The following is a 24,995-nucleotide window of genomic DNA, read 5'->3' as shown; positions in this document are numbered from 1 at the left end:
ACCCAGTTTAGCACAGTCTACCCTTTTAACCATTAGGTTGTAGTGCTTACTCCAGCTCACAGGTTCACCTACAGTGGTGAATACCAAAGTTGTTGAAAACAAATATGAAAAACTCAGTTCACCTTATGGCAGGAAGAAAAAAAGTGGTCTGAGATAATTATCTGACGTCTAAGACTACTTCCTCACCGTAAATAAAACTCATGTGATTTCTTTCCTAATGAAATGTCACTTTATGTTTAAAATTAAAGAAAACAGGGATGCCTGGGTGGGTGGCTCAGTTGGCTAAGCGTCTGACTTAGGTCATGAACTCATGGTTCATGGGTTCAAGCTCCGTGTCAGGCTCTGTGCTGATAGCTTGGAGCCCGGTGCGTGCTTCGGATTCTGTGTCTCCCTCTCTCTCTGCCCCTCCCCCCCCCTCAAAAATAAAATAAGCATTAAAAAATAATAAAAAAATAAAATTAAAGACAGTAAGTTTTGCCATATTGTTAAATTTGGGACAAACATAAGATATAATAGATAACACTCTGAGAACGAGGGCAGTTTATTTCACGGGGTGACTTTCATAGTCACTAAACACAGAACTCAGACATTTCATAGTCACTATGGAGTGACTATGACTTTCACTAGTCACTATGACTTTCATAGTCACTAAACACAGACTCACACATTTCAGTGTTACACTGACTCCAATATCAGTTTTCATATATCATTTCTATAGTGGTATAAGAACATCTGCTCATCAGATTTATCTGCAGCTTAGCACAACCAACTCCTTACCTTTTTTAGTTCAGGAGAATTAAAAGAAAACTCATTACACCCAAAGAGAATTGAGAAGTTAATGAATGTGTAGATCAGAACAAATTAAGAGCTATTAAGTATAAAGAACCTGAAATGCCAATATATTATATATTGGACACGTAGCAGCGAGCAATCATTACGTAAAACGCTGATATGCTGATGAGCAAAGAAATGGAACAGATCCTAGAAACGCAGGCCCTGGTCCTTTTGGTGGCGCTGTTGCTATGCACTAGTGTCAGGAAAACCCAAATTCCTAAAACTTGCCACGAGCACAAGAAGCTTTGCTTCCCCATGATCAAGCTGCTAGAAATTCTGGGGTGAGGGAGAGAAGAGAAGGCTAAATAAAAGAACAGGAGATAAGATAATCCTGCCATGTTAAAAGGTAAAGACAATATTTTCATGTTGTTATGTAAAACCTATGAAAATGGCAAAAATGTTGCAAGGTTAATCAAGACCATAAATAACTTGTCTGAGAACCTCACCATATGCTTGTAATTTTATTAAGTGCATTTTGCCTGGTTTCTCCAAATAGTATGCTCTGCAATGTGCCATGTTGATGGATGCATGCGATGAGCGTTTTTTTTTTTTTTTTTTTTAAACAAGCTGAGGAGAGTTATGTGCTTGATATTAGATTATGGGAATTCTTAACTTGAAGGAATGATGGCTTTAGGGTATCTGCCTACAGGGTAGCATGCACATGAGGAACGCTTTTCTTGAATCTAGGGTAAAGGCAGGACAGAGAAATAATGAAAGAGTGAAATAATAAAATAACGGAAGGGTTTATTTGTAAAGCTCTGAGGGGTAAGTCTGGATTTCAGTGGTTAAGCTCACATCCAAACAAGCATAGTAGAACCTCTACCTATCCTTAGAGCCCTCAGCGGTCACAAAAAAGGGAAATGTCCTAGAAATCTTTTCTGATCACTCAGGTGGCCCTTTGAGGAGAATAACTTTGGGGGAGCAGCAGATAAGAGCTGTGCGTGTACTCTGCTAGGCACTGGGCATGTGCATTCCCCACACCCATTCAGTTCTCACCACGCCAATAAAACGAAGCCCTTTTATTACTCCTAAGTTTACAGGCGATCGTGCCAGTAAATGGAAGAGCTGGGATCTGAGCTCAGGTTGGCTGATGCAGGGTCTACATTCTTTTGGCAAGAAGCTGCTACCATTAATAGCTACTCTTTTTCCTTAAAAAGAAACCATACACATACCCACCTACCTATGACACGGTTTTATGCTATTGTCAATCAAAAGCCCTCACCAAAATAAAATTCATTTAAGAATCCATCATAAGCAACTCCTAACTCCCTTCCTAAGGCTTCCCAGAGCCAAGTGTTTAAATAAATCTCATGAGAGCTACTCCTAACGGAAACCCTCCAAAATTGATTACTTGCAGCCTGGTTTCCACAGAAGTTGTAAAGTATTGTTTTAATTGAATTTGGTTCTAAGTTAGAAACTTTGAAAAATTTGTCTGTCAAAGGCCAATGGATTTCTCAGTAGGCTTGATTTATTTAGCAAAAGATGCCTACAAAAGCCAATTTGCTATGAGAAATATGGTTACATTTAATTACACTTTTAAATGACTAATTTATTATGTCTAAACACCTTTTAAACAGTACATATTACTCTGAACTGTACAGATGCTGAGAAAAGCTGAGGAATCAAAACTGGTAGTAAACACAATAGATTTTGCTAAAGACTCTTCATTTTACTTTGCATAGGCTTTTGGGTTTCAGACTGCAGTGTGTGAAGTAGTTACGTAAAGATGCTAAATTGAATGTGACCTGCTTAAATCTCCTTTTTAAACCATTGGTCATCAAGCCCTGAGAGATTTCTTTCCTTTGTGTATTTAATATCCATTTATCAAACTTGAATGTAAAATATTACCTGCATTGGTCAGGGTTTATTTAAGCAAAGCCAAGTTGATGTTTATTTTGGAATTTTGATGAAAATTATGCTACTGTAGAGTGAAAAAGGAGAACCTTTTAATACTTCTGGTTTATTCATTCAATCTGTGACCAGTGATTGAAGGTGACCTCATGCCAGGCACTGGGCTCAGCACGATCCTGCCTTCCAAGAACTCACAACCAGGCCTGGGGCACACTGCTAACAATGGTTCCCTGATGTGGTAAATGCTAACACCGAGCCTGAAGATAATGGGAACCCACAGAAGGAAGCAAATAAATCTGTGCAGGGTGGTTGAGGGTCAAAGAGGGTTTCATGAAGCAGTTATGTTTGAGTTGGGCCCTGGAAGACAAGGGGTGCTCCAGGTAGAGGAGAGGGGTGGAGGGTCTCCAGGCATAGGGAAAAGCATGATGAGCAATGACATGATTGACATGATCTGGACAAGGGCATTGCATGATCTGTGCAAGCTGCACAGTGCAGCCAAAGTATGGGGGAGTTCTGTGTATCTGCTGGGTAGGGGTTGGTAGTGATGGTGGGATAAGCAAAGAGTTCTGTTTAAGGTGACGGAGAAACAAAGAGGTTATCCTGTTAAAGGAGAGACTCCACCCTCACGTCCATAGATGCAATTCTGTTCCTTTTCAGAACTCGGAATTCCTTTCCCCCTCTTTCCACATGGTGAGCGTGCACTCATTCTTCAACTCTGGCTTAACTGTAGTCTTCTCTGTGAAACAGGTAGAATTAATTGTTCCCTCTGATGTGGGCCTCTCTTCTGTATCTATTATAGAACTCTTTATTCTCTTATCACTACTGCCCCGACTTACGGGTAGCTGTTTACTCTCTACCTCCCTCCAACCCAGTGAACATCTCAAGGCTGGGTCAAGCCTTATTTGTATCCCCAGCACAGTTCACAGCATACTGTACCACTCAAAAACAAAAGCCAAAGCAAAAAACAAGTATGTGGAATAAATTAATGTGGGACAGATAAGCTAGGTTGAGGTGAGAGTATAACAGCACTCTAGCTGGTCTTAAGGGCTGCTTCAAGTTAACACACTCCTTACTTGCTGCCTGAAGGCCCCTGATCTGTAACAGAACTAACATACTTTCTTTGAGATTTGCAGACCATTGGTCTTGAGGAGTGAAGGACCAGAACTTTCCCAGACCAGAGAGGCCAGCAAGTCTGTCTGAAGTCACCTTGGCTTTCCGACTAGCCCAGCAAATTTTGGCAAAATGTTTTTCTTTTTCAGGTCACACAAAAGATTTTACTGACCTCCCTCTGTGTAGCTGTAGAACTTGCCCTCCTTTGTGGAAAGAACAGTGCTTCTGTGCATCATGAAACAAGAACTGGACCCCCTCACACAACCCCTGAGCCCTGAGAGAATGTCTGTAGCTGGCACCATCGAGTCTGCGTGTGATCAACAGATGTTACTGGCCACCGCACTCACTCTGCTGATTAACTACCCTAAACTCCTTTAAAAACTCCTGGGCCATGCAGAAACCTTGGAGTTGCCCTTTGGCCAAGGGTCTGCCTGCTGGCCTCCTGAATAAAGCTCAAACTCCTTTCCTTTCCTTTTTTTTTTTTTTTTTTTAAGTAGGCTTTCACGTCCAATGCAGGGCCCAACATGGGCTCAACGTGGGGCTCAAAGACTTGAGCTGAGATCAAGAGTCAAATGCTTAACCAGCTGAGCCACCCAGGTGCCCCTACCCTTTCCAATCCAAACTCATCTCTCCAGTAATGATCTTTCAGGTGATGGGCAGGTGAACTTGGGTTCGGGAACAAGAGTGTAATGGAGATATTCCTGTCTGTTAGTAGCAGAAAGGAAGGTCTCTTACAATGAGGCCTCGCGAAGCTACAGCAGGCTTTAGAGCTAAGTCTGAAGAGATAATCAGGTATGAGGTACAAGGATGTGTGCAGAGTGTGTTCTGGAAGTTATAACTTGGACCAAAAGTGTGGAACGAAAGCTGAGGAACAGTGAGAGATGAGCCCAGGGAGTGGGGCAGGTCTCAGATCATGGGGGGTCTTGTATTTTGCCTAAACAAAGAGGCAATGGGAAGCTAGGAAAGGCTTTATGCAGGGAAGAGATAAGATTAGATCTGGGCTTTAGGAAGATCACTAGTGTGAATAATAAAGATAATAATGACAACTAACTTTAATTTACCAAATGCTTATTATGCCTCAGATACAGTGCCAAGTGCTTTACAAGGTCACAGCTTGGGATTTGAACCCTGGCAATTTGTTCTCAGAGCAGAGGCTCCTCACCATCAGGCTGTGGTGCCTGGCCTGGAGGCAGAGAGGTAACCAGGAGACTATGGAAGGAATGTGGATGAAAATAAAGTGCCAAAGCTATGGTGTTAGGTGGTGAGGGGATTTGGAAATGAAGGGGTGGGAGAAGTGGAGGTGTCCTCCACATTTCTGGTTTGAGTGCCAGTGTGGATGGTGGTGCCATTGAGATACACAAAAAGCAGGAGACCATCATGATCAAGTTATGAGTTTGTTCTTCTTTTTCACCCTCCCTGTACAACTTCTAAAGGGAAAGGCATGAGCTCTCAGACAGACCACAATGGTTCTTGCAAACTGCTCTATTTAAACTGTATGAACAACAAGATGCAGTGTTCATTAAGAAATGCAATTTTCCATTTGGTGATAGTTCCAATATTGAAATAGGCTGAATTTGATGCAATAATAAACATATCTTATGAATACCAAAGGTAGGCTTTTCAATTATTTTCTCTGTCTAAAAAATAGACTGTTTTCAATTTCTCATTTGGTCAAATGGAGGGGTTATTAAGTTCATTACCAACGATGTTATTTTTGGCCACGCACTTTTAGAGCGGAGCAGTTGTTGTGCATGAGGACTTCAGTCCTTGCCAGAAGAGGACAGGGATGAGAACACCGTATCCAGGGCAACCAAGAGCTCAGCCTTTTCAGTCCATAAATAATCATTCCTCAGTTTGCCCTTTGTAATGCTGGTCTCCAAGTTACTTCACGACAGAAAGAGCTTGTTTAGGGGGCCACTGTTCTTTTTCTTACTTTCCATTTAAATGACTGCTAAGGATTATTTTATATTTTATTATTTCAATTCCATTCTAAATTATATTGGCAAAAGTCTGCAACTTTTTTTTTTAAGTTTATGTATTTATTTTGAGAGAGAAAGAGAGAGCATGGGTGCATGCAAGTGCACACACAAGTTGGGGAGGGGCAGAGAGAGAGGGAGAGAGAGAATCCCAAGCAGGCTCCATGCTGTCAGCACAGAGCCTGACGAGGGGCTTGATCCCACCAACTGGGAGATCATGACCTGAGGTGAGATTAAGAGTTGGACATTTTGGGGCGCCTGGGTGGCTCAGTCGGTTAAGCCTCCGACTTCAGCTCAGGTCACGATCTCACGGTCCATGAGTTCGAGCCCCGCGTCGGGCTCTGGGCTAATGGCTCAGAGCCTGGAGCCTGCTTCCAATTCTGTGTCTCCCTCTCTCTCTGCCCCTCCCCCGTTCATGCTCTGTCTCTCTCCGTCTCAAAAATAAATAAACGTTAAAAAAAAAAATTAAAAAAAAAAATAGAGTTGGACATTTAACCGACTGAGCCACCTAGGAGCCCCTGCAACTTATTCTTATGTTCTTAGCTCTGGCTCCAAGGATACTCTGAGTAACCAGCACACAGAAATATTTTTCTTTGGCGGGGGGAGGGGTAGATACTCTTTGGCACCAAGGCTGCTGGAGGAGTTACACAGGCCTGATCATTCAGTTTAATGAAAATATAACTAAGGCAAGAGAAGCCTGCCCCCACGTCTTGTTAGAGCCAATCTGAATTCGTCCTCCATGAAGACTTGTTAAGTACTCTCCAGAGCAAAAATCTCACCTTCTGCTGGATGTAGCACTTATTTGGCAAATTAAGTCCCACATTGAGAAGTCACTTTATCATGGTGGTTAGAAGCTCAGACTCAGGAGTCCTGCCAAGCTAAGGCTGAATCATTTCACTCAAGAGTCTCAATTTTCCCATCTGGAAATGGGAACTCAACAGCATTTACCACACAGGACAGCAGTAATGAATGGATTAGATAACACATGTAAGGCCTAGTGCCAGAGCATCTGAGATTTCTAAGACCTACAAAGATGCTGGAGACTTGGGAAAAAAAATTTCTTGGAAGGAAAATCGCAAAATTAATGAATATTTAATTCAATACTTAAAACATATGTTATCCACTGTCAACTACACTTGAACTCAACCTTTATATAATTTTATATAAATATAAATCAGTTACTCAGTTTTATATTCCCTTTCAAAAACTGTATAGTAAAAAAGTTGTATTTATTGTTGGATCACAGTGTATTTTAATGTTTGATCTGACGTTGAATGTGACCTTATATGTAAATATAAGTAAACTACAAGTAAATTTCCTTGGGCCAATGGAGGTCTTAAAATGTCTCTAGGTACTTAAAGAAATGGTAGTTCTAATTACCACTATTATAATAATACTGATTTTATTATTCTGCCTTATGGTGTTTTTAAAGCTGTATAGGACTGTTCTGTCAGTGCTTCTGCTTTGTCCTTCCAATTCAGCCTTAAGATCCTTGAGGACAGTATTGGGGAAAATGGATGGAGTCAAAACACTGGGTTCTTCTCTGGTTCCACCACTCACCAGGTGTGGAAGCTTGGACCCAGGATAGGTTAGTTTCTTCACCTGAAGAATGGGAAGGCCCTGACCTGATCCAGCTCCTTGGCTGGCCTATAGTGAGGATGGTGGGCCATGTTTAAAAGGGCTTTAACTGTATAAACGTACGGGAAAATACAAGCTGCTGAAGCATCTGCAATGCCTACCATGGCCCTTAGACACAGGGAGGAGTAAACATCCTTCTTTTTCATTTACTTAATAAACATTCATTTAACAAATATCGACCCTCTTCTGTGTGCCAGGGCTTGTGCTAGGGGCTGGGGATACAGTGAGATACCCAGAATTGACAGTAAAATTACTCTTTTTTGCTTTCAATGTATGTTTGTATATATCACCATACAATTACCTGAAGGTAAGACAATTTAAGAAAAGACAGACCTAAAATGGGCTCTGAATATTTTCCTTTTTTTTTTTAATAATTTTTATTTTTAAGTAATCTCTACATCTGACCTGGGGCTTGAACTTACAACCTCGAGATTGAGAATGGCATGTTCTACTGACTGAGTCAGCCAGGCGCTCCTGAATGGGCTCTAAATATTTCTCATGGGGAGTGTTCTCATGCTGGCCCTAGTTTTCCCAGGCAAGGCTGGGCTTTGTTAGAAAGAAGCTTGCTTGCCATTAAGGCAATAAACAAAGATGCAAATCCCTAGACTCACAGGTGGCAGGCAGGAGTTCCAGGTGGTTGTGTCGTCACTGCTGGTGCTAATGCTGACATTACAGTTGTCCACCTGGGAAGCACTCAGGCCATGGGAAGCCCCCATATCCTCCAGTTCTTCATTCTGTTGCCGCCGCAGGCTGGCCAGCATTTGCAACTCAGATTCACTCATCTGGCTGGGCTGATAGTTCCTCCAGTCATATTCCTGACCAAGAGAGAAGAAAGGGACAGAGCAAAGGGTTACTTGGCCATTCTTAATTTATTCTATTCACTACCAACAGATGTTACTCTACAGCCTTAATCCCTTTCAAGGGCTCTCCACTGACTGATGCCCTGACCCTTAAAGTGCCCTTATACAATGCCTACCCCACCTGCCTCACTTTGTTTGTTTGCTCCCAGCACATCAGCCACACTGTCTTTCATTAAAGTCCTCAAGAGCATCAAACTCATGTCTGCCTTAGTGCCTATGCACATGCTAGCCTGTGTGCCCCACGTACTGGCTAACTCCTAGGTGCCCTTTGGGTCCCAAATTGTGTCATCTTCCAGGGAAGCCTTTTAGGACAAACACAAACTGGGTCAGCCCCTCCACAGTAAGTGCTCTCATGGAATCATAAGGTGCTCATTTTTTAGCATTTATCACAATTGCAGTTATGCAATCATTTATGGGATTCACAGGTGGTCTACAGGCTCTACAAAGGCAAACACCATTGCCTTACACTCATTGTATTTCTCATGTCTGGCGCTTGACCAGTGTTTGACTACAAAAAAACTCAAAAAGTTTTTTTTTAAAAAGAAAAATCACTTTCCAGGTGAAGATCCAGTTTACAAGAATACTGATGAATTTCATCACTGTAAACATTATGACCAAATACATTCAACTTTCAGTAAGATTGAGAATGACTGATGCTAGTAAAAGCCACCAAATAAAATATAATCTTAAGATGGGAACAAGTAAGTTCTGAAAGCCATAAAGACCTCATAGCTATAACAAACACACTGAACGGGACTTTACTATATATATACATATATATAATACTATATATATGTGATACAGATTACATGCATATATATATATACATATATGTATATATATACACATATATATATGTATATATATATGTATGTGTATATATATATGTATATATATACGTATATATATATATACGTATATATATGTGTATATATATATATATATATATATATATATATATATATATATACATGTAATCTGTCCGGTATATTTCTCCCCAAGAATACTACTACAAATCTTTAGAGGCTAATGGAAATATTCTTTCAACGTACAGGGAAGAAACTGTCATATGGAATTTTCAAAAACCTTTCTTTCTCTATGGTCTAAAACCAAGTCTGATGGCAAAGGTTAATTTTAACATCGCTAAAATGTTAGCATCACTTGTGAGTACTGATTTACATCCGGGACTGCCATATAACTTAAAAACAATCTTGGAATTTTCTTGCCCATCTGCAAACACTGGTTGTGCTCAAAAAGGTTTCATGACACACTAGAATTTTTTAGATACTCAAACCTCTGTACTTACTTTCTCGGAGGACTCTTTGAGACAGCTACTGTCTTCTCTTCTTTTCTGCCTCATAGGGACGTAAAAAATTAAGGAAATATAATTTAAAAAATTCTTGTGTTTCTACGACATTAAAAAGTTTTAAATAAAGTACTGTCATTATCATAACTAGGGGATTATGAAAGCTTGTGATCTAATAATGTGATGTAGACATTTTCTGGAAAGTTGCTAGTGGAAACTCATTTAAATTTTTATAATTTGTGGCTGCAGCAGCCTGGCACCCTGAGAGACCATGCAATCTCTAATAGGAGATTCCATGAGTATTTAATATGTTTTGAGAGTTCTTGAGACAAAACAGGTATCACAAGAAGAAAAAAATTTATACTCTAATGAGTATCTAATGAGTGTTTTTTCTAATGAAAAATACTAAAACAAAAGAGAAACAGAAATAACTTAAATGTAGAAGAAATAGTTGGGGGAACAATAAACATAAGAAAAGATGCTCAGCATCACTGTCATTAGAGAAATACAAATCAGCACCGCAATGAAACACCATTCATACCCATTAGGGCTGTCATTATACACAGTTGGACAGTAACAAGTGTTGGTAAGGATGCAAAGAAATTGGAATCCTCACGAGTTGCCGGTGGGAATGTAAAATGATGCCACCACTTTGGAAAACAGTTAGGTGGTTCCTCAAAATGTTAAACATGGGCCACATGGCCCAGTAATTCACTCCTGGGTACATACGCAAGAGAAATGAAAACAGATGTTCATACAAAAACTTGAACACCAAAGCTCACAGCAGCACTATTCATAATAGCCAAAAAGTGGAAACAACCAAATGTCCATCACCTGATGAGTAGAGTTTTGCTTATCCACACAATGGAATGTAATTTACCCATGAAGGGTCATGAAATACTGACATGTGCTACAACATGGATGAACCCTGAAAATATTCTGCTAAGTGAAAGAAACTGCAGACAAAAGGTCACAGATTGTATGATTCCATTTGTATGAGATGTTCAGAACAGGCCTATCCATAGAGACAGAAAGCAGATGGGCTGTTGCCCAGGGCTGAGAGGTCTGGAATGGGGAGCGACTGCCAATGGGTATACAGTGTCTTTTGTGGGGGATGCAAATGTTCTAAAATTACATGGTTACAGAATCTCGTGAATATGCTAAAAACTGAACTGTACTCTTTAGGAGGCTGACTTTTATGGTATATGAATTATATCTCAATAAAAACAAGGTAGTTCAGTACTCAGATGTGAAAACTAGACTCACAGCTTGACTGTGGGCTCAACAGTGAACATTGCGACTTGCTGTGCTTTGCTTCAGTTTTTCTGTCAAAAAAAAAAAGGAAAAAAAAGAAAAAAGGAAAACAAAAATGGAATGAAAGATTCTAATGTGTCACCTAAGCATGTTAAGTGGCTTGTCATTGCTAACACACACTTTTACAGTGAGAAAGGAAATTCTGTTTTCATCTTTCTTGAGAAAGCTTTAATATGTACTCAGTGTGATTAATTCATCCATTCCTTTTATTTATTTAATCCACAAACCTGTACTGTGCCTCAGGTACAACCCTAGGTATTAGAGCAGAAAACCAAGAGACAATGGGCAGTGGTTAAGCCTGACAGATCTGAGTCTCGGCCCTAGTTCCATTGGTTAGCAGCTTGATGTGACTGGGCAAATTACCTAACCTCTCCCTTCCTCAGTTTCTTCATCTGTAAAATGGATACCTCATGCATACCTCATATATACCTCATGTATACCTCATGTGATTTTCAGTGGGCTGAATGAAGTAATGTATGTAAAATGCTTAGCGTAGTATCTGACAAACAGCTACACTAAGGGCCCCCAAACTTAGGCTTTGTACCTCTATGAAAAAATGTTTGAGTATGTACCTTCTAATATATGATTATTTATAAATTAAACAATGTGTGTACATATATATATATATATATATATATATATATATATATATGTATGTAGTTTTTTAAAGAGATAGGAGTTTATTGAATATACCACAGGGAGTGGTGGGCAGGACAGCATAGGAGAGACTGTCTGCCACATGTATAGCTATATTAAACTAGTATGCATAGTATAAAACATATATAAAATGGTGGAGCTTAACAAAAATGGAAATAGCTCAAAAATTTTCTCCTTCAATGATCCCAATGGATCATTTTTGGTGTACATCTTGGGTGAGTACCTCCTTCTTGAGGGCCACAGAGTTGGCAACCAATACATACGCTTCCTGTTATTACTGTTCTTTCCTCTCCCCCTTCCACCCAGTGGGAGTTCATCTATTCTGTACTATGCCAGGAGCTGGGAGTATAAAGAAAATAAGACACACCTCTGTCCTCATGGAGCTCATAGATGAGAAACGGGAGACATAACAGGCATTATAAATCAGGGTATTATATGTACTGGGATCAATACTACAACAGAGATATGACTAAGATGCTTGAGGAATGCAGTACAGCAATGACTAACTGCCCAGCAGAATTGGAAGACACCTCACAGGGGTCCAAGGTGACACTGGATAGTAATTAAATTTGTTGACAAAGGGAATGAGTGGCCTTCAGAGGGAGTGAGCTCTCTCTACCACCGGAAGTACTAAAGCAGAGGCTGGGGAAATGACACCTGCTGGGAATATTGCAGTAATCTGCAGTGGTGGAAATGGACCAATTGATTTATTCATTCATTTACTCTACAAATACTGAGACCCTATTGTGGGCCAGGAACTGTTGATGCTATGCACTCTGAATTTCCATGATTTTATTTCATACAATAGTAAAACGTGTTCTGACAACACCCTGGAAAAGGCAGCCAAAGATGAGCAGAGAAAGAAGTGACGTTCTCCAGGGTCATGAATAGAGCAACTGGTGGCAGAGACAGGTAATTAACTTAGTCTCCTGATACATTCTTGATTTGTAATCTCTTAAACCATTTCAAAATTATCAGAAAGGCTGAATCATTTATTCATATATATATATATATTTTTTTTTTTTGAAAGAAGTCTTGCAATAAAGTCTTCACATGAAAGGGGACTCAAGCACAAGACACTATCTAACTAAATTATACAACGCTTGAGAGGCAAGTGCCTTATCTAATTCTATCTCTGAAAGGCTCAAGATGTTATGTATAACCCAATTTTGCCTCAAAATATCCTTGGAGGAAAGAAGGGGGACATTGATATATCAGTCAGATTTGTTTCAGGAAGGAGGTAATGGGCTCAAGGCTATATACAATTCTGCTGTGCTCAGATTCCCAGGCAAGTCTTTCCCTCGTGAAGCCATTCAAGCCACTCATTTTCATTGATCTTCCTTCAGACATTTTTAGAAGCCTAACACAGTGAAGCCACAAAGACAGATGAGATGTGGCCCCTTAGAATCTAGTAAGGAAATCAAGAGCTAGAAAAAAATGAACATAAAATAAGGTAGCATACACCTGAATGTAGTATTAATCAGAGTCTTAATCATGATTAAAAGGAAAATTGATAATTCCAGCAAAATAATAAAACACAACAAAAATAAGCTTATAACTTGATGCCCTTCACTTAATCTCTCTTCTCAAGCTAGTAAGGCAGAAGAGCTTAATTGATCAAACACGTGCCTATAGAATGTTGTGAGCCTCAGATAAGAGCTCATTTTACTGAACTGTTCTAAGTTCTAAGGCTAAGTTCACAATGGTGGTGTAGAGCCAAAATGAGACACGGCCCTGGGTTAATAAGATCAGGTGAAGAAACTCATTCCATTCTATATGGATGGGAGAGTAATAAAATTGGGAGAAAATTGGGCCGTTATTCTCATTCTGGAACCGATAAAATCTCCAAGACTCTCTTTCTGAATCAGGTCTGCATTGTAACAGTGCCTGAACCCACAGCATACGGAACATCATGTTGTAAAAAACTCTTAATGAAAGGTCTACCAAACTATCCCTGGCTCTTTGTATTCTTTTAAGCTACACCAAGATACAAAAACTACTACTACAAAGGGACTGTGCCTGTTAGAGCAGAATATAATGTGAAAGGCAATGTGAGGAAAGGAGTTACACCAGTCTGGCATTTCAGAAAAGAGAGAAGTCACTTCTTGTAGGATTGGTCAAGCTTCATGGAGGAGATGGTCTCTAAGCTGGACCTCAAAGGATAAGAAGGGTGATACGGCAGCATATTCTAACCATCAGGCAGGAAAACATACGGCAAGCTAGAAGTATCGAGCTTATGTTCATAAAAAGCATTAAATACACTAGAAATACTTAGACATACTGTTTCAGAAATGAAATTGGAAATTGAGTTCCAAAAGAACAAGGATGGAAATGCCTAGAATTTAATCTAAACCTTTTATGACCAAATGGCTTCCACTGCCCTACCCAAGTTTATTAAAAGTCTATGATTCTAGAGGCGCCTGGGTGGCTCAGTCGGTTAAGCATCCGACTTCAGCTCAGGTCATGATCTTGCGGTCCGTGAGTTTGAGCCCCGCGTCAGGCTCTGTGCTGACAGCTCAGAGCCTGGAGCCTGTTTCAAATTCTGTGTCTCCCTCTCTCTCTGACCCTCCCCCGTTCATGCTGTCTCTCCCTGTCTCAAAAATAAACGTTAAAAAAATAAAAAAAAAAGTCTATGATTCTATCAAAGGACATATTCTTATTGGATTATATGATATCTCTATTATTTAGTCATTATTATTATTTTTAAAGTTTATTTTTGACAGAGAGAGAGAGAGAGAGAGAGAGAGCGAGCTAGGGAGGGGCAGAGAGAGAGGGAGACACAGAATCCGAAGCAGGCTCCAAGCTCCGAGCTGTCAGCACAGAGCCTGACGTGGGGCTCGAACTCACCAGCCATGAGATCATGACCTGGGCTGAAGTCGTACGCTTAACCAACTGAGCCACCCAGGTGCCCCATCTATTTTTTATTTTTAAGGAATTGTCATACCATTTTCTTACTAAAGAAAACAAAAACACTAATTTGAAATTTTTAATGTTTATTTATCAAAAATACAAATTGGAAAAGATATATGCACCCCTATGTTTACTGTAGCATTATTTACAATAGTCAAATTATGGAAGCAGCCCAAGTGTCCACTGAAAGACAAATGGATAAAGAAGATGTGATACACACACATACACACACACATAGACATACACACAGGAATATTAGCCATAAAAAAGAATGAAATCTTGCAACAACATGGATTGACCTAGAGAGCATTATGCTAAGTGAAATAAGTCAGACAGAGAAAGACAAATACCATTTGATTTCGCTCATGTGGAATCTAAAAGAGAAAACAAACGAACAAACGAGCAAATAGGGAGAAGAAACTGATGGTTACCAGAGGGGAGGTGAGTGGGGGATGGGTGAAATAGGTGATGGGGGTTAAGAGGTATTGACTTCCAGTCATAAAATAAGTAAGTCATGGAGATGAAAGGTACAACCTAGGGAATATGGTCAATAATATTATAATAACGTTTTATGGTGACTACGTTTGCCATGGTGAACATTGAATAATGTATAGAACTGTAAAATCTCTATCATACACCTGTAACTAATGCATTGTATGTCAACCATATGTCAATAATGAATTTAGAAAAAAGAAAGAAAAAAGGCATATTCTCAGTAGCTCTCATCAAAAGAATGGATAAATAAGTGGTATGATAGTGGCACAGTAGGACACTATATAACAATGAAATAAGTGATACACTGAATCTCACAAAAGAAATGCTAAGAAACCAGGCACAAGAGGATAGAGACTGGTAAAACCAGTATGGGGATTTGGAGGAAAATCTGAAGGGATAGTGGCAGAAAGGGATAGTGACAAGGAGGGAGGGGCTCCTGGTGTGTTGGCATTGTGCTGTTTCTTGATCTGGATGGTGGTCACGTGGATTTTGTTCAGTTGGTGGAAATTCATCAAAGTAGGCACTTAGGATATATGTACTTCTCCATGACCAAAGCTGGCAAAGAAGTCCAAGATTCAAAAAAGATTTCCTAGGAAGTAATTAGTTGTTAATCACTCGCACTTTATTCTGCACTGTCTTAGCTGGGGCAAAAAAAAAAAAAAAAAAAAAGAAAAGAAAAGAAAAAGAAAAAAGAAAAAAGAAAAAAAAGGGATTTTGTAAATGCTGAAGGGTCAGTATCACTGGTAGGTTCAAATGTGTATTATTAAGAGTTTTGAAGTTATCACTAGAAAGTTTTGGAACCCAACAAAATAGCAAGAAAAGTAGTAGAAATCTATTTTCCAAAGCTAATTTTAAAGTTTAATTAGCATTTTATTATGAAGATTAATCTCCTCTCTATTGCTATTGGCAGACAGTGTTTAATGTCTACATTGATGTTTTAAATAATAGCTGGTGGTAAATTAGTGTTCAGGCATCTCTTCACCAACTAGCACCCCCTGAAGACTGGTTTCAAAGTTCTGAGCATGTATCCCACACAAGAGTTTGCCCTGATTCACTGGGGATGCAGACCCACTAAAGATAAGAATGAAGGGAAGACAGAAGCCTCAGAGATGAGCTGCAAGTGACACATACATGAGCAAACAGCTCTTTCACAATATATGGTAGCTTTTGGCATATGTCTTCACCATGCAAAGGGGTAAATCAAAATGTAAAGAGCAGGCCACAGTGTAACTTGAAAAACTTTGCTAAATCGAAGGGATGACCTACCAACTGAACACAGCAGACATCAGAAGGCGGGTTATTTAAAAGAAACAACTGGTCAGAATCTAGACTGTGTTTTGTCAATGGCATTCATGTTGACCTAGGCTTAACCAGACCTAATGCCACCTCTGCAATGTCTGTCACAAACATTTTGGCTTGTAACCTGGAGACACTTCAAAACCCCTGACTCAATTTGTACTTCATCATCTATGCATACTAACCCCTTAGAAATGTCTCAGGTAGAGAATTCTCAGGTAATTTAAATGCAATAGTGGCAAAAGTCCTTGCAAAGAGGTTGCTTTGTATGTCATATATATAGCTCTCTTTGGCGGGGCGGGGGTGGGGTGGGTAGAGGGCATGAAAGTATTTTTTAAATTTTTTTTTAAGTTTATTTATTTATTTTGAGAGAGACAGAAAGCAGGGAAGAGGCAGAGAAAGAGAGGGAGAGAGACAGAATCCCAAGCAGGCTCTGCACTATCAGAGCGGAGCCCAATGTGGGGCTCGAACTCATGAACCGTGAGATCACGACCTGAGTAGCAACTAAGAGTTGGTTGCTCAACTGACTGAGCCGCCCAATCACCCTGCACCAAAGTATTTTTTTTAAATGATGCTTATATCGATGGGCTAAATTTGTATAGAATACCCTTTTTTTTTTAAATTTTTTTTTCAACGTTTTTATTTATTTTTGGGACAGAGAGAGACAGAGCATGAACGGGGGAGGGGCAGAGAGAGAGGGAGACACAGAATCGGAAACAGGCTCCAGGCTCTGAGCCATCAGCCCAGAGCCTGACGCGGGGCTCGAACTCACGGACCGCGAGATCGTGACCTGGCTGAAGTCGGACGCTTAACCGACTGCGCCACCCAGGAGCCCCTAGAATACCCTTTTAATCCACGACTTCCATACAATATACTTCTATCCATTTTGCCTTGGAAGTCAGCTTGCTGATTTTCAGAAAGAATTCTTGGACAATCATAGCTGAACTCTAATAACCTTAAAGGAAGTTGATAAACAATTTCTAATTTTCTAGCACCTATCTACTGAGTTCAAGGTACTTCTTGAGTTTAACAATCAACTATAGACTAGAAGGCAGTTAGTAAAGCTAAATGGAACACGTTTTATATTATATTCAAGGATATGCCATCTGTAAGGCAACTGTAGCTTTGTACATGGGCTAAGCACAGTAGTCATTCAATACACGGTAGTTTAAAATATTATTTAAAGAACCAGGAGGAAAACAATTACTGAGCCTGCTTATAGAAACGAAAATAGCAAAACCAACCAATGTTTCTAGAGTGGGAAGATGATAACTTTAAGTTCAGATGTCAAACAGTTTGGCTATACTGTAGTAATGACAGATACACCAACATCTGTGCATGCTTCTGCATATTAAAATACTGTAAAGCTTAAAGTCCCAATGGAAGTTAAGTTGCCACGTGACCACAGAATTTTCCTAGTGGCCTTTTTCTGGGGGTGGTGGTGCAGTGTAGTGGAAGGTGAGCCAGCTTTTCTGGCCAAAGTTCTAGGGTTTGATACTCTGCTTTGTCACCTACTAGATGTGAACTAGCTAAAACCTCTCTGCTTCCTGTTCTCTCAAATAGGAATAAGTAAGCCCTCTTGTGAGGGTGGGAGATGAAGACTGGACAGGAAGTGTGGGGCACCTTGTAGACGGCTTGGCACACAGCAAATACGTACCCCAAAACCTTAAAGTCGCAAACAAGGTTCTTGAATCAAAGACCTTGATCTCAATGTGTCTAGGAAATACTGTCAGCCTGAGGCTTCTTCCATAAAACCGGGAAATGGCAAGCAATGACTTGCTCCTTTAAAATTAGGAAAACTAAGCCATCAAAGAAGATAGATTTCTTCAATAAACATTTGACTAGTAGGATGCTAACCTTAGCATTAGAATATTAGAGAACAGACAGTAAAAGGTTACAGTGTGTTGGCTAAACAACTAATGTGTTTTCATCGATTCATACTTCTGATAGTCTCTTAATTTTTGCCCAGTCTTTCTATCTTCCATTTCTGAAATTCCTGAGAATCTGAAAATGCTCCTCTTCACCGAAGTAACTGGCACATTGTTTGCATACCTAGCTGTTCAGAACTGGAGATATTAAAATGTCCTACTTCCTTTTGCAATCTCATATCATCACCCAAATTTTGGTCCACGTTTCCATTTTTAACTATTTAAACACACTTCTACTCTAGACCGTTTTGTCCACAATTAAATTGGACATGAGATGCAAAGAGTTTGTTTACTCAAAAGAACAAACTACTCTGTAGCATCACAAGTATTTGGACTGAAAAAGATACTCAAAAATTAAGACAGAGGGCTAGGAGCAAGTTCCACCTGGGAAACCTCGATGCTTAATGCAAATCCTTTTACTAGTAGCACCAATGTTATTTAAGCATCACATTCTGTAGCTTCAGTGATACCCCCTGCAGTGCATTGACAGATAAACTGAGATAATGACTCTTTTTTCAGAGGCAAGGAGAGAGAGTATAGTTTGGACAAAACAGGAAAACACACTCTTCTCCAAAGGCTATTAATTGGTAGGAGTGTCCAATGTAATGAATGAAGTGTTCTCACCATGGCTAACACTATGGTTTATAAAACTGCTGTTAGTCCTGTCCAAGTTAAATTCACTCCATCAACCACGAAGCTGCATATCTATAATTCAGCTCTGGGAACAAGGCAGGCGCACAGAGGGTACTCTCTGAGGAATGACTGGAGAGACATCAGGTTCTGCGTCTAAATATTTTTCTCTCTTTGGTGAACATTGAGAAAACACCAACATGTTACCTGGCAGAAGTGACCCATTAATTCATTCTTATGTTAGCACTTGATTCAACTATTAACAGAGGACAAGAAACACATATAGCTATCACTTATTGAATAGTACCAATAATTAGTTTTTGGAATTCTACTGCATTTGAAAAAGTTTGTTTTAGAATGCCAGGCACACTGGTTTACATTTCTAACTACTCAGAAATAGGTACAAGAAAGCATATTTTTGGATTTTGGACTAAGTGTTCTACATGTACTATCTCATTTAATACTCATGATGACCCTATGGAATAAGTATTATTTTCTCCAAGTAGATAGATGAGATAACTGAGGTTCAAGGAGGTTAAGAAATGTGTCCAAGGCCACATAAGTTAAAAGAAGCAAAGCCAGAATTAAAATCCTGGTCTGTCTGATTTGAGCTAGGTGCTCTGAGGCATAGTGTCTACTGCTCTTGACTCTCAGAAGAATGAAAATGTAGATTGACATGCATAGAATTCTCTTTGGGGAAGTCCCTGAGGGTGGCAAAGATGAAGGCTGTCTATCAGGTGGCCCAGGAAAGCATGAGGCCAGTGGGCACCTGTAGTGGAAGCCTTGGAAGGAGGGAGAGTCACCGGGTGAACCTGCATAGTTGGGCCAGGATGATGGACGTAATTACAACACACAGAGCAACCTGACCCCAAAACAGGTGTTTTGCAACAATGGAATATTGTTGTAACTGAAGAAAGTCAGAGGTCAGAAAGACATTTATGAATTCTTTAAACAATGGGGTATTGTTGGAAAGACAGCTGCAAATGGCATACTTGAGTGGCAAATTCAAAGAGACAGATGGCTTCCCTTTGAACAAAGAGTATTATTATATACCCTAGAAAATGCAGAACTTCATGTAATGGAACAGTGGCTTGAAAGCTCTAAAAATTTACAAAATCATTTTCCTCTAAGTTTATAGAGTACAAATTGCAAAGGACAGTAAACTTCTATTTAAAAAAAATATATGGGCTCAAGTTCATCAGGGAGGCAGTGAAAGTAATCCCTTTTCATTATCCAAAGGAAATGGCTTGGCAATTCAAAAAAATTATACCATGGCTTTTAAAAGTGTCCTTCCACAATTCAGTTTTGATTTTTTAAAAATGAAAATGTGAAAATTAAACTAAAAAATTATATGAGATTCATTTTACTTTTTTCCTTATAAAAAGCCATGTTTTTTTTTTTCTAAACAGAATACCTGAATTTTTTTTTTAAATTTTTTAACGTTTATTTATTTTTGAGACAGAGCATGAATGGGGGAGGGGCAGAGAGAGAGAGGGAGACAGAGAATCTGAAACAGGCTCCAGGCTCTGAGCTGTCAGCACAGAGCCTGACGCGGGACTCGAACTCACGGACCATGAGATCATGACCTGAGCTGAAGTTGGACGCTTAACCGACCAAGCCACCCAGGCGCCCCAAGAATACCTGAATTTTTAATTGGTAGCATATTTTGTCTTGTGACAATAACCATTCTTCAATAAGCTCAAACTTTTTCTGGAAACACAAAGCCTGTTATATACATCTTTTTTGTTTGTTTGTTTAAAGATGCACATAATGACATTTACAGGTTTAAAATGATTCATTCAAAACTGTTTGAATGCAGTTATACATGTGGAAAAGTTTAATTACCAGCTATCTGCATGGTTGCGATATTACCCAGAGGGCTGTACTTGTTTCTTAATTAAAAATATTTGAACTTAATAATAGGGAACTCTATTTAAATATGAAAAAAACATTGGAAGGAAGAAGTTTACCAAGTAGTTAGCAAATCAATTTCAGTAAGCGTTCCTTAAGAATTACTAGTCCTCTGTCGTATCAGGGGATGTATCTCCGTTTGTAAGAACCTTTAATTTTCCCTTGTCATAGAGTCACCTCTCGTTGGCACTTTGGGAGATCAGATTTTCGATGGGGTGTCCACTTAGAATTCTTGATTGCAGTACCTTGATGGCTAAGTGGATGGCTCAGGTCTCCTCGCAGTCTTCCAGAGCCCAGTAAATTACATGACCATCCTCCTGGTCATTCAGGACACAAACCTGAGAATCATCCTTGATTCTGCCTGTTTTCTCCTCCTTTTGGCCCCCCATTATGCCAGGAATCTGCCATTTTCTTCATCTCCACTCAGATCTATCAGAATAATGCCTCAACTGTTTTCCCTGCTTCTATTCCTGCCTTGTTGCATCCATCTTGACACTGTGAACTGGAAGTTTTTGAATGTACATGTCATTGCCTTGCTTCAAACCCACTGCATTTGGAATAAAGGCCACCTTCCTCACCATAGCCTTCCTGACTTTACATCATTTGAGTCCTATGTACCTCTCTGCCCTCATCCTCTACTACTTTCCCCTTGACCTTATGTCCCAGCTTTCTGGGACTGTCCCAGAAATAGTCCCAGACTGTCCACTATTTCTCATAGATGTCCATTTCGGGAGCTTTGCACCCACTGTTCCTGATACCTGAAACATTATTCCTAGGTTCTCTGCATGGCTAGCTTCATCTTAAACTTTAATCTCAGCTCAACTGTCACCTACTTTGTCAGGTAGTATCTAAAGTATCCACCATTCTGGCCAACCCTGTTCTCTATTACATCACCTTGTTTTGGTCTTCCTGCACCTTTATCATAGCGTATGATGACTTTGAGTATTTGCCTTCATGTCTTCATTGTCTGTGTTTCCCAACAGATACAAGCCCCCTGTCTGTTTTGGTTGGTGTATCTCTGGCACCTGGGGGAACACCTGCCCTGACAGGTGCTCAACAAAAGAGATGATGCTGTCACTTATCCAGAAGTAGAACCAGAACAGCTATAATTCATCACCTAGAAGTCCTTTATGTTAGAAACCCAGCCTAGGTGGTAGAAACCACCATCCATGTCAGCGCTCTAAATTTATGGACTACAATGCTAGCCACCAAAGGGAATTTCATACCTGCATTCATATAAGATTAGATGGACTTCTAGCCCCAGGATAATTGCCAAACTTTCTCTTGCATCAAATACATTTCCTCTGAGTCATACCAGTAAGAATCCTCCTAGGTCTGACTGAGCTTATCATATCTCTGTTAGAATTCACTACTAGGAAATACTAGTTGAAGTATTAAATCTTAAATATCTTGAAGGAAAGCTTTTCATTCAAATGAAATCCATTTGTGGGGGCAATTAGGAAAGAAAGAAATAAAAGACATCCAGATTGGAAAGGCAGTAGAACTATTTGTATTTGCAATGACATGATCTTGTATATAGAAAATCCTAAGGAATTCACAAAAACACTATTAGAACTAATTAACATTCAGCAAGGTTGCAAGATATAAAAAAATCAATATAAAAATAAACTGCATTTCTATGAACACTAGCAATGAACAAATAAAAAATAAAATTAAGGAAATAATTTTATTCACAACAGCATCAAAAAATTTACTTAGGAATAAATTTAACAACAGAAGTGCAGGACCTGTGTGCTGAAAATTATAAAACATTGCTGAAAGAAATTAAAGAAACAAACAGAAAGATATCCATGGATTGGAAGGCTTAATATTGTTAAGATGTTAAGATATTCCCCAAATCGATTTAAAGATTCAATGCAATCCTAGTTGCCTTTTTTTTTTTTTCAGAAATTGACAGGTTGATCCTCAAATTCCTATGGAAATGCAAAAAGAATCCAGAAAAGGAAGCACAAAGTTGAAGGGGTCACACTTCCTGATTTCAAAGCCTACTATAAAACTAGGAATCAAGACAGTGTGGTACTGCACAGAGATAGACATATAGATAAACAGAGTAGAACTGAGAAGTTGGAAATAAACTTTTACATGCATGGTCAACTGATTTTCAAAAAGGGTGACAGACAATTCAATGGGAAAAGACAGTCTTTCAACTGACAGTGCTGGCACAAGTGAATATCCACAGGCAAAAAAATGTAGTTGTACCTCTATTCCCACTATAGACAGAAATCAGCCAGAACTGGATCATAGCACAAAATTTAAGAGTTAAACTATAAAATTCTGGGGCACCTGAGTGGCTCAGTCTGTTAAGCGTCGACTTTAGCTCAGGTCATGATCTTGCAGTTCGGGAGTTTGAGCCCCGCTCTGGCCTCTGTACTGACAGCTCAGAGCCTGGAGCCTGCTTTGGATTCTGTGTGTTTCTTACTCTCTGCCCCTCCTCTGCTCATGCTCTGTCTCTCTCTGTCTCTCAAAAAGAAATAAAACATAAAAGAAAAAAAATTTTTAAAAAGAGTTAAACTATAAAATTCTTAGAAGAAAAGATAGGAATAAACTCTGTGATCTCGGATCAGGCAACCATTCTTAGATATGACACAAAAGCATAAGTAACAGAAAAATAAATAAGCTAGACTTCACCAAAATGAAAAAACTTCTATTGCTTCAAAAGATAGCCAAAGAAATGAAAAGACAAGTTACAGAATGGGAGAGTATACTTGCGTATCATGTATCTAAGAAACTGTATCCAAACTCTAAGACCTAGATACTAAAAAGACAAATAATCCAATGAAAAAATAGGCCAAAGGTCTGAATAGGTGTTTTTCCAAAGGAGATATACAAATGGGCTGATAAGTGTACAAAAAGATGTTCAACAGCTTTAGTCATTAGGGAAAAGCAAACCCAAACCATAAGGAGATGCTACTTTACACACTAGGATGGCTGAAATGAAAAAGGCAGACAATAACGAGTGTTGACTGAGATGTGGAGAAATCCCCCAACCTTGCTTTGCTGGTGGGAATGTAATATGGTACAGCTGCTTAGGGAAACAGTTTGGCAGTTTCTCAAAAGTTAAATGTAAAGTTCCATATGACCTGGCAATTCCACTCCTAGGTATACACCCAGGAGGACTGAAAACATATGTCCACACAAAAATGTGCATATGAATGTTCATAGCAGCATCTTTCATTATAGCCAAAGAGTGGAAACAACCAACTATCAACTGATAGATGAATAAGCAAATATGGCACACTCACATAATGGATTATTATTCAGACATAAAAAGAAATGGAAAGCTACAACATAGAAAGAACTTGAGAACATCATGCTAAATCAAAGAAGTCAGACACAAAAGGGCACACTGTGTCTGATTTCCTTTATAGGAAATGTCCAGAACAGGAAAATCCATAGAGACAGGAAATAAATTAATGGTTTCTGGGAGTTTGGGGGAAGCAGGCAATGGGGAATGACTATTAATGGGCACAGAGTTTCTTTTGGGGTGATAATAGTGATCTAGGATTAGTGGTCATGGTTGCATAACTCTGTGCACTAAAAAAGGCTGAATTTTGTATTGTGTGAGGTAAATATTAGTGAATTATTAAAACAAAAGTCACCACCATGGTTTTCTGGGACCTGGGGAAAAAATCCTTTCGCAGAGTTAGCAACACACAGCACTCTTGAGGAAACTTGTTTTCACAGATTCTTAGCTGCAGCTATTAAGTGGAGAGAACGTCGGGTATTAGCACCCTTTCACTATGACCATGAATTTCCTTTTTAAAGGAAGAACACTGGAAGAACACTCCATTCCCATCGTAAATTCACCCTGAAATGGGGCAAGGTGCCTATGCCTTCAATAATTTTACACCCTATTAAACTGAGGTTACCACATTCACAAATGCGAGCCGCAGATTGCAGTGATCATGTGGGTTGTAGAGATCACATTTTATTAACCTGAATTTTGACACGGAGGTCAAACCTCTCTGCACAAATGGTAAGCAGTGCCTTTGTGCCTTGATCCCCTCAACAAAAGATGAAGCTCCTTCCCTCTTTGATCCTCTTGAAGGGAGTACTCTGTCAGTCTCCTTAGCTGTAAAATGGAATAATAAAAAATGGAACGCTGCACAGAGGGCTCCCATGCAGAAGGGACATGTGTCAGGTTTGTGCTTTGTAATTGGCAGTGAGCAGCTGTGAGAAGGGTCTCTTGAGACAACCCAAATGGTGTCTGCATACTGGCTTTTCCTAAAAGCCTCTTAAATTAACAGGATGGGTAAGG

General features: G+C 39.5%; 1 protein-coding gene across 10 annotated transcripts in view; it reads right to left on the bottom strand.

Annotated features, from left to right (window-relative positions):
* CFAP20DC (CFAP20 domain containing) overlaps positions 1 to 24,995 on the bottom strand; it is a 239,747-nt gene that overhangs the window by 50,558 nt on the left and 164,194 nt on the right. For 6 of the 10 annotated variants that reach the window (XM_086697760.1, XM_086697754.1, XM_086697755.1 and 3 more), the window contains 2 exons: positions 9,576 to 9,620; positions 8,021 to 8,224 (listed from right to left, as the gene is read on the bottom strand). In XM_086697760.1, the coding sequence (XP_086553886.1) occupies positions 8,021 to 8,224; positions 9,576 to 9,620 (249 nt within the window). The remainder of the gene's footprint in view (positions 1 to 8,020; positions 8,225 to 9,575; positions 9,621 to 24,995) is intronic. The other 4 variants (XM_025916478.2, XM_086697758.1, XM_086697763.1 and 1 more) reach the window with 1 other exon arrangement.

Source organism: Puma concolor, chromosome A2 (assembly GCF_028749965.1).
Source record: "Puma concolor isolate L17-30 chromosome A2, mPumCon1.1.hap2, whole genome shotgun sequence".
In the NCBI taxonomy this organism is placed as follows: domain Eukaryota; kingdom Metazoa; phylum Chordata; class Mammalia; order Carnivora; family Felidae; genus Puma; species Puma concolor.
This window is presented reverse-complemented; position numbering and strand designations above follow the sequence as displayed.